Source organism: Pygocentrus nattereri, chromosome 5 (assembly GCF_015220715.1).
Source record: "Pygocentrus nattereri isolate fPygNat1 chromosome 5, fPygNat1.pri, whole genome shotgun sequence".
NCBI classification, from domain to species: Eukaryota; Metazoa; Chordata; class Actinopteri; order Characiformes; family Serrasalmidae; genus Pygocentrus; species Pygocentrus nattereri.
Window position 1 is genome coordinate 30,936,788 of NC_051215.1, and position 10,407 is coordinate 30,947,194.

General features: G+C 40.5%; 1 protein-coding gene across 1 annotated transcript in view; it reads right to left on the reverse strand.

Moving 5' to 3' along the window:
• The window catches only part of camkmt (calmodulin-lysine N-methyltransferase), a 168,971-nt gene extending 158,579 nt beyond the window's left edge, over positions 1-10,392 (reverse strand). The window contains exons 1-3 of the mRNA XM_017690589.2: positions 10,081-10,392; positions 7,550-7,728; positions 3,000-3,064 (exon numbers count right to left, since the gene is read on the reverse strand). Of these exons, the coding sequence (XP_017546078.1) occupies positions 3,000-3,064; positions 7,550-7,728; positions 10,081-10,179 (343 nt within the window). The 5' untranslated portion in view covers positions 10,180-10,392. The remainder of the gene's footprint in view (positions 1-2,999; positions 3,065-7,549; positions 7,729-10,080) is intronic.
• Between the last annotated feature and the right edge of the window lie 15 nt (positions 10,393-10,407).

Consider the following 10,407-nt stretch of genomic DNA (forward strand, 5'->3'; position numbering starts at 1 on the left):
TCACAGTGTCGATAAAGTTTGTGGTGTTAAGTGTACATAATGGTAGTAAGCATATGCTAATTACATTACTAAATTTAGCTCATAGTGTACATATAAAAAGAACATTTTGGACCATAAACTAATTTTGACTGCTCAGTTACATTTGGAGAAAGGGGAGTTTTTCACCAAACCGTTGCTTTAAGACTTGAAACAAGGACAGTAATACAATCAACTGCACAACCACAAAAAGTTGTCCATGAAGAACATTTACAGAGGCCAAAGGGGCTGAGCGTTGCAAGATCAGGGCAACTCTGAGTGAAGGTCAGTGGACTCCAGTTCCTCCCCATAATGTCCAGCCTAGCCTCTTGTCATGTGATCAGGTTCAGGCCACTTCAGTGGGGAGTCTCTTTAACTCCTCACTCCACACAGGAAGCCTTGACCCCTGACACATGACCCTGTATGGACACACGCTGAGGTATCCTAGTGGTGGCAGCAGTAATTAGCAAAGTAGGATAGCATGTATCTTAGCATAACATTGCAACAGGTAATAAAAAGCTTAGACTACAACTTTTTTTCTTCAAAATATGGAAAATTCTCCAGGATCTCATCTGATGCACATCAGTCCCAAACACATGAGGAAGGAAAAGCTGGTGTTTGAGTCCATACTGCTGGTCAACAAGCCTCTCCAAAGCCCTTCATGTCCATCCAGCATGTTCAGATAAGACCTATTGTGTCCCTCTTGATCCCTGCTGGAAACAAGAGCACTTATATCCACAGTACAAGTAGGCCTTCCAGCCCTGATGAGGCAGATCACCCTAATCTGTACATTTGTATAAGTAATCCACATTCAGCACCTCAGAGGACACAGAGACTTTAAGGCTAGTTGAGTCCCTAGGCAAGGATTTGGAGTTTGGTACGAAGCATAGGTAATAGAAGGGCACCCCCTCCCTCTGCAGACAATGCAGCAGGCCAGCTGAGCCGACAAGAACATGGGGGGAGATGTTTGGACCTACCAATGCGTGAGATCAATTAGGGGTGGTTGAGAGGAAGGCCTGAAAAGAGAAAGGATGACCCTGCCTTGAAGAGGTGCAGCGGGCCAAAGAGAGCCGATGCTGCCAGCTCGTGTTAATCCAACCAGAGGAACAAGGTAGTTAGCAGAGATAGCTAAGAGGGGGTCGACTAACTTACTGAAATCCACCATACGGCTGGGGGTCTTTCTTCTAAGAAGACATTGTACTGTGTGTTGAGTGACATTTTAGCTGTGTTTCACAATTTGTAACAAATACAAAAGGACAGAGAAAAAAAAGAGAGGAAATACACAAACTTATCCCCACCCCTCCCCCTCCAAATCTCCAACATCCATATGTAATGGTTAATTTAAGCATAACAAAACAGCAACATTCACAAGAAACAATAACATATAGATCACATGCTTCAGTGACATCCAAACATGCAACAAAATACATGATTAGTTCAGATTTAAAACTTTGCGACATTGTGATTGTCATCATATCTGCTTTTCAAAGGAGACCATCAGTATATTCCACAAAACTTTGTGGCTCAACTCACATGACTGCTTCATTGATTCATAAGACAGGGAAGGTTCATTTTGGTGTTACTGCTGCACCCTAGAGACAATGTTTTAAAACTAAAAATAAATTAAAAATAAACCCTCTGTACACCATTGAATGTACAGGCATCAAAACATTGGAACAATCCAGCATGATTAATGCTTACAGTTTCAGTGAATTCAGCTCCAAACAAATCTTACGCGTTTACTTCCTCTTCACAGAAAAAGCAATCTCTAATTGCTCAAGTGTGCCTGCCAGTGGTTCCTTAGAGATCTGCAGCTTGAAGCAAAACCCAACCCCCCCCCCCCCACAAACACCTTACATCTTTAACTGTGCCAACACCAGCCACTTAAATGCCACAATAAACTGAAAACTGCAAGTGAGACCAGAAGTCTCCAACTCTTCAACAAAGCCTACATGAAGAAATTTCTACCATGTTGGTGTACAGTTATGATGTAGTGCAGTTCGGTACAGCCCAGTTATAAATCTGTGAATTTGACTTTATTTCCACTGCCAAATGAACCATAACGTACCTGAGTATCAGTCCTGAATTTGGTTACCCTTCTTGCTGGGGTACTAAGCATACCAAACCAGGATACATAGGTGGAGCGAAACATAGTGCACATCATTACTGGTCAAACACAATCATCACAAAATCATCAAATCATCACGAGCCGACTGCCATTCATAAAATATATTAGCTAGTGAGTGACTTTACACATAAAACCAAACAGCAAGAAATCAGTAAATAAGAACTTGAAGGTCCTCCATTGTTGCTACTGTTGTTTGTGTTTACTGTTAACACTAGTGCCCATGTGACCACTATAAAACTTCCAGAAAACCCCACCTACTTTCATCACCCTGTTCCATGATGTGAAACCTGGCCAGGGTATGTATAGTTCAGATTAGTAAACATGCTGTGCTTTACCGCACTACCCTGTGGAAAACAGCAATAGAGATTGCAACCAATCTGCTGATTAGGGCTGAACAATTTGAGGAAAACACCTAAATGCAATTTCTAATTTTATTTATTTTCTATAAAATAAGGTTGAGGCCTGTTTTTGTTGGCCATGAAGAGCAGCATATCCACACAAAATATTCATACACTTTTTGGCTTGAAGCTTAAATGCTGAAAATAGCGCACCAGACTGCCAGTTTCTTGTGGTTGCGTTACATACACGGCATATGGCTTTTTAGTCGCTCCAGATTGCTCCAACTGATCAGCAGGCAGTTGACAAGCTACCCACTATCAACTCAGCAGTGACACCAATCAAGTATATAAGCTCCAGCATCACAGCTGTGCCTGACATGAATGTGATATAACATGGTCACTAAGTCTAAATACAGGGTAAAAGTGTTTGTAATAATGTGAATGGTGAGTGTACAAAAAAGTTCACAAACAGACAATTTTCAAAACTCCTGCATACTGTGTCGAGAAAGAGTACTCACAGACATTTCCGGTGTTGTCAAAGCTGCTGAGCACCTCATCTACTCTGATGGGCCCAAGGTTATCTCTGAAAAAGGCAAACGGTTTATAATAAGCCTGCAATTCATTAGCGCGAGCATAAACGATACAGACCATACAGTGAGAAGCAAAATATTTGGGTACAATGCGGTGAAATGGGTTTTTGTTAAAATATTCACAAAATTTGTATTCCAAAACAAAATGTGACCATGAGACTAAAGTACAATATGTCATTGTTTATATCTGAGCAATGTTTAATCATATGACACAAACAATATAGGAATAAAAAATTGTTGTGTTTACTCCTCCAAATTCAGCTTGGAACAAAAACATTTCAAACAAAATGAAGCTGCTTTAAGTTAATATTTGGTTCCAAACCCTTTACATACAATAACTGTCTCAAGTCTGTGACCCATTCACATCGACAGACTCTCAATCATTCCAACTGTAATGCTCTGACGAGCTTTATGGCAGCCTCTTCATGTTGGAGTATGTTTTTGAGGTGTTCTGACTTCTGTTCCTCCAGCAGCATCAATAGAGGACCAGACTGACTTATTGATAACAACGCAGCAAGAGAATGACCTGTGCAGCACGCTTAGGTCATTGTCCTGCTGCATTATGAACTTCCAGCCAATGAGTATGGAGGTATTAGCTGGGACAAAGGAGGGCAAGATGTTCATGCACACTTCAGAATTTATAATGCTGCTACCATGACTAGTTACATTCTTGAGGGAATCATTCTGATCCAGGAAGCCAGGATCAGAAGCAGTTGTGGCACTGCCTCCACCATGCTTTACAGAGGAGGCTGTATGCACAGGATTATTTGCAGTCCCTCTCTTTCTCCATGGTGAATACTGACACTTTCATTCACGCACTCTGAAGACTGTCAGTCTTTTACTACACAGCTCTAACAAAGCTCCTGTCACCAGGCGCGGCCATTCTGAGACAGCCTATTACAGATTGCTTACAACTCCAATAGTTTGCCCTTTTTCCAGACTGTTGTTTTGGTTTTTAATAATATTTTATTTCACTTGAATTTAATATTATTTTAGGTGCACTTACCTGTGCGTTTACGTTAACATAATAATATTCTTTGCTTTTTTCTGCTTAATGTTTGTTAAGAAATTTGAGCTTTCAAATAAGACATTATACAATAATATTTGGTTTTATTTTTTGGTTTGTCCAGTTATTGTGTACAGATTCAGATTGGTATATGCTTTAAAAAAGTGTGTGTGTGTGTGTATGTATATTATATATATACATAGTATCTCACAGAAGTGAGTACACCCCTCACATTTCTGCAGATATCTTATTATATATTTTCATGGGAAAAAACAATAGAAATGAAACTTGTATATAACTTAAAGTAGTCAGTGTACAGTATATCTATAGCAGTGTAGATTTACTGTCCTCTGAAAATAACTCAACACACAGCCATTAATGTCTAAATAGCTGGCAACACAAGTGAGCACAGCTCACAGTGAACATGTGCAAATTGTGCCCATTTGTGTCGTTGTCCCTCCCTGGTGTCATGTGACTCGTTAGAGTTACAAGGTTCCAGGTGTGAATGGGGAGCAGGGCTGTTAAATTTCGTGTTTTGGATACAATTCGCTCAATCTGGCCACTGGATATTCAACATGGCACCTCATGGCAAAGAGCTCTCTGAGGATGTGAGAAATAGAATTGTTGCTCTCCACAAAGACGGCCTAGAGTATAAGAAGATTGCTAACACCCTGAAACTGAGCAACAGCATGGTGGCCAAGGTCATACAGCGGTTTTCCAGGACAGGTTCCACTCGGAACAGGCCTCGCCAGGGTCGACCAAAGAAGCTGAGTCCACGTGTTCAGCATCATATCCAGAGGTCGGCTTCATAAAAATAGACACGAATGCTGCCAGCGTTGCTGCAGAGGTTGAAGAACATGCAACCTTATGCCACACAATGCCCCAGAAGGTAGCCCCTTCCGAAGCTGATGCACAAGAAAGCCCGCAAACAGTTTGCTGAAGACGAGCAGTCCAAGAACATTGATAACTGGAACCATGACCTGTGGTCTGATGAGACCAAGATAAACTTGTTTGGCTCAGTTGTCCAGCATGTGTGATGGTATCATGGTCTGGAGCTGCAAGACTGCTGCCGGCATTGGGGAGCTGCGGTTCATTGAGGGAAACATGAATTCCAACGTGTTCTGTGACATTCTGAAGCAGAGTGTGATCCCCTCCCTTCGGAAACTGCGCCGCATGGCGGTTTTCCAACATGATAATGACCCCAAACACACCTCCAAAATGAAAACTGCCTTGCTGAAGGTAAAGGTGATGGACTGGCCAAGTATGTCTCCAGATCTAAACCCAATTAAGCACCTATGGGGCATCCTCAAGCGGAAGGAGGAGGAGTGCAGGGTGTCCAACCTCCACCAGCTCTGTGATGTCATCGTGAAGGTGTGGGAGAGGATTCTAGTAGCAACCTGTGCAGCTCTGGTGCACTCCATGCCCAAGAGATTTAAAGCAGTGCTAGATAATAATGGTGGTCACATAAAATATTGACACTTTGAGCACAATTTGGACATGTTCACTGTGAGGTGTACTCACTTGTGTTGCCAGCTATTTAGACATTAATGGCTGTGTGTTGAGTTATTTTCAGAGGACAGTAAATCTACACTGCTATAGATATACTGCTGTACACTGACTATTTTCAGGTATATCCAAGTTTCATTTCATTTGCCCAAATGAATAACAAACTAGCTTTATAAATGTCTATTAAAAACATATTTGCATATTTTAGTTTCTCACTGTATATGTAAGGGTGCTTTGCACCAGACAATGGAGTATGGCATGATACGGTTCCAAACTCATGATCACAAATGTTGTTTCTAGTGTTTTTTATTGAACACTGCAGAGTGCATGAGAATAATTTCACTACCTCACAACTACATCCATGAGTAGCATTATGTAAACAGACAGGTACTTGATCAGGTAAGGATAGTCACTTGATCTGTATTCAGATTAGTGGCTATACCATTCCATATCACACTTTCCAGTGGAAAAGCACCTTAAAAGGGAATTTCACTGACAGTAAATTGTTAAGATAGAAACATTTCTTCAAAACTCATGTGCAGAAAAAAGTATAAAGGTTCCTGACGACATCAATGGCAGCAGTTCTTTGAGATCGTCTGAGGAACTGGTTGCACATTATGGAATACCCAAGCATTCTTTGTTCTTTTATATTAGACACAGATCCACATTAAAAATCACATGTTAAATAGGGCTCAGACTTGATAGAACCTCAAATAATTAGTTGGATCACAGAGGCTCCCAAAAGAATAGTATCTTTTATTTATGCCAAGTTTATGTCACATGTTTCAGCAAATGTTTCTGGACAAACACAGAGTGGGACAGAGTTATGCAAGAGACAGGAAGGCAGATGAAATTGCATGGGCTTATGGTTTTAGGGCTTCATATAACCCCAATCATCAATTCATCCATCTGAAAATATGCTACAGGGCATATCTGAGCCAGGGTAAGAAAGTTGATAGGTTTAAGCCAACCTTCTGTACTTTCTGTCCACATGGGGACTTATGCATATTACGTGGGACTGCCCAAAAGTTGACGCTTTTTGGGAGGAGGTTGTTGATTCCATCTCTTTTCTGACCATGGACCCTGAACTTCATTTACTGAATGATCATTCCAAGTTCCTCATTACAGAAAGTTCCAGGAGAATATGGCTGTCCAGCCAAGTCATTGTCCAGCATTGGCTACCCCCTACAACCTGCCTGTATGTCATTGGCTCCATACCTTACTGGATATCCTATATCTGGAACTGTCATGTGCAAGAATTAGCAATGCTGGCCCTGGAACTCTTGAAACACGGATTCACGGAATTTCTAAAGTTAGGACCCTTGTGCTTGCTTAACTAACATGCTGTGTTTAAGGTGTGAATGATGCAATTCTCATGTGTCCTATGCTGTAACTATGTTGCTGTGTGTGTGGCTTTTTTTCCTCTTGTAACTCCCAGGTGTGTGGGTCAGGGCTGGAATGGGGGATTGTTCTTTAAATGGTTTAAATAAAAATAAATAAATAAATAAATAAAATATCTGCATAATTCTATAGTTGACATGATTTCAGAGTGGTTTGATATGAATTGCTCCCTCCTACAGAAACGTACAGATTCAGAATTGTTCGAGTCATATGTCTAAAGTGTTGAATATCTCTATAAGCTATATCACAGAAATGTATTTCTTGAAATGTTTAGGAAAATACTGCCTAACCTCATCATAGCTTATGTACATCCAAGTTGCATGAATCTTGCTTTTCCAAATACTTTCCTTGCAGTGTTTTGATCTTTGATTTGGTAGCCACATAGATTCACATGCTAGACAGCTCGGCAGGCAAATCCATGGGCTACAGATCAGGCAAAATCAAGAAAAACATGTAGGTAAGGAGGACTACTCAGAACCAGCGTAGACCAACTAACCTGAATCCGAATGACTTTGTACATCTGAATTATAGAGAAATCTTAAAAGGTACGTCTTTTACTACAAACCTGAGTAAGGCACTGTACTGGGGAAAGCAGGCACTTCTGTACTCAACCCACTGTCCATCCAATGGGTCGTCACTCTCCAACGAAGGAACCTTGATCCTAGAAAACAGGTTGAAAGAAGAGAATCTGCGGACTGACACCTGTTGAACCTCAGCACTGTCGAGCTGTCGCTGCCTCAACACCTGGAACAAGAGGAATTGACAGGTTACGTCAAAACCAGAGGGGAGCATGCTTGTAGATGACAACACAGCATAGGCTCGGAGAGAACAATCCATTCAACACATTTCGGCTTTGCAAGCCTTTGCATAAGAGCATCTTTATAGTGTACTTATCAAGGAAACAGAGAAGACCCTGCATGTGAACCACCCACCGTCACTCAAGAGGGGCTTGTAAAATAGCTGATTTGTTGAACAAGGTATGTTGAAGCATGAATAACACTAAAAAGTAGGGCTGGGCAATATTTATCGTCATCATTAATTGTAAAGTACTTCAACATAATGTTTTTCTGAGTACAACATGGATATAGTCAATACTTCTATAGCAATACGCAACTATATGCTTAATTAGAGAGGTATATTATAAAGGCATTTATTTATAAAATACATATTTAGTTCCATTTAGTGCAGAGAAATATGTAAAATACTGAATAAAGATTATTTGTACACATAGTTTTTGATAGTATTTTTAAATGTGGTACTCCTCAGTCTTTTGGACTTCAACTTCTCAGAAAAACGGTAAATACCAGTACATCATGTATCATGGAACTTTCATGAAGTATTTTGATATTATATTTATAATGGATTTCCTTCCTTTACTAAAAATGGATGACAGCAGGCAAGGTTAGCATTGTATTATGTATTGGAAATACATAATCAAAATACAGAAATTAAGTATCTGTTTTCAGTCCAAGTTACATTTTGCAAAGGCAGTATTCAAAATACAGTTACTTCTTACATTTTTAGGAGAATACTTTACCTACAAAATAAAAAACAGTGTTCTAAAAAAATATATGATCAGTTATTAATTTATTTAAATGGCAAATGTCTGTCACATAAAAAAATATTGACAGAGTAATTACATATAGAAAACTGTGAGAAACATTATGGAACAGTGTGAATTAAGTTAATTAATGAATTAAGTTGATTAATTTATTTTTAAAAATTCCATGATGCTTACCAGTAAGTATTCAAATTTTTTTATGGAGAATAAGAAAAAATATTCCCTTAATCGGTAATCAAATAGCTTAGATATTCCAATTTATAAACAAATAGGTAGTACTGGCTAAAAGAGAGTATTAATTCTCTCACAAAGGTTGGGCCTTAGTCTGTCTGCACAGGAGATTCTAGACATGGGAAAGCCCCTGGGTTCACAGACAGACCTGTGTGTACTTACTGACCCAGTAAAGAGAGGGGCAAGTTGACCTTGAAAGGTAGAGTAGACCGGTAAAAACCAGCTGAAACCTGTATTTAGGAGTGAGCTCATCATGCGATAGCCAAATTGATGGATGAAGAGATGCACCTATTATAGAAGGAGCTAATATCAAAATTTGAAAAGAAATATGGGGAGATATACTAAACTAAACTACTCCCGATAATTGGTATATAAACTGTTGTTTGGAACACTGTATTTGCGCAGTCGGGGTCTCTCGAGACCCTGTACCACCTGATGCTGAAATAAAGAAGCCCTTTTCCCTCTTCCACAAACTCAGCATCTGAAGACTCTTTCCTATTTGACATCTTTCAAGAACTTAAAACAGTTGTTAGTGAAAGTGTTTAGAAGGTATTAAAAGATTTCTTTTTATTCATAATATTACGTCAGAGGCCAGGGGTTGAAGGGGATAGCCCTTGGTCCCGACAATGTATTCTGAAAATGTTACTTTTTATTTCTTGTAATGGGATTATTGTAATGTTACTGAGTACATTTGGGACAGTGTATTCACTACTTTTATAAGTATTCTGCGCAACGCTGACAGAGGGGAACCACCACTGTTGTAGAGCAAGGTTTCTCAACCACTGAGTCGTGGATCATACGTGGGCCTCAAAGCACCCTTTGGTGGTCTTCGGGCCAATACCGGGCCTATACCGGGCCTGTGGTCTATAGCATTGTCATACAAAACAGTGAAAAAATTATTGAGACAAAGCCTGATCTGCTCCCCCAAAAAGAACATCTTAGTTCATTTACTACCATTCTGTTGATATTTTATGTTCACTGGATTGTGTTGCATTTAGGAGTTTGTGGCAACGTTGCCAATACGTTGCCACAAACTCCTAAAATCATAATTTCCTTTATGTCGTGCATGAAGTTGCTAATACGTGGCCAGACTACTGAGCTTGCGACAACTTTGTTCAGACAACGTAAACAGCACCTTCTGACAACGTTGTAAGAAAGTCGTGAACGTTGAGACAATGTTGTGTGTTTGCTGGGATTACACCAAACCGCTCTGTACGGGCTTCAGGTGGGCAGCAGGTCTGGTCAGCCGAGGAACACCGAGCTGGACAATAAACTAGCCGTTAGCTGAGCAGAAGTGTGCTCACCTGCCGCAGAATGGTCCACCGAGCTCGGGCCACGTCGCTTCCACAGGTGGAGTCTTTAATCTCATTCATCCTCGGACTGCCTGCTCGGTTTGAGTCCATTTCTCACTGAAACAACGGATTACAGTGTTCGTGAGGGGTAGACAGTTTGAATATATTATTCATGCAGCTAATGTCGCTGTCGGCTGCCCATAAACTGCAAAAATGCCGCCACAATGTCACTAAAAACAGCTCAAAACAGCCCAAACAGCCCGCAGCTCTCCCACTCCGCCGGTATCCAGGCTCCTCCACTAAGGCACGCTGCTTCCGTACACTTCCTCTGCCCAGGAA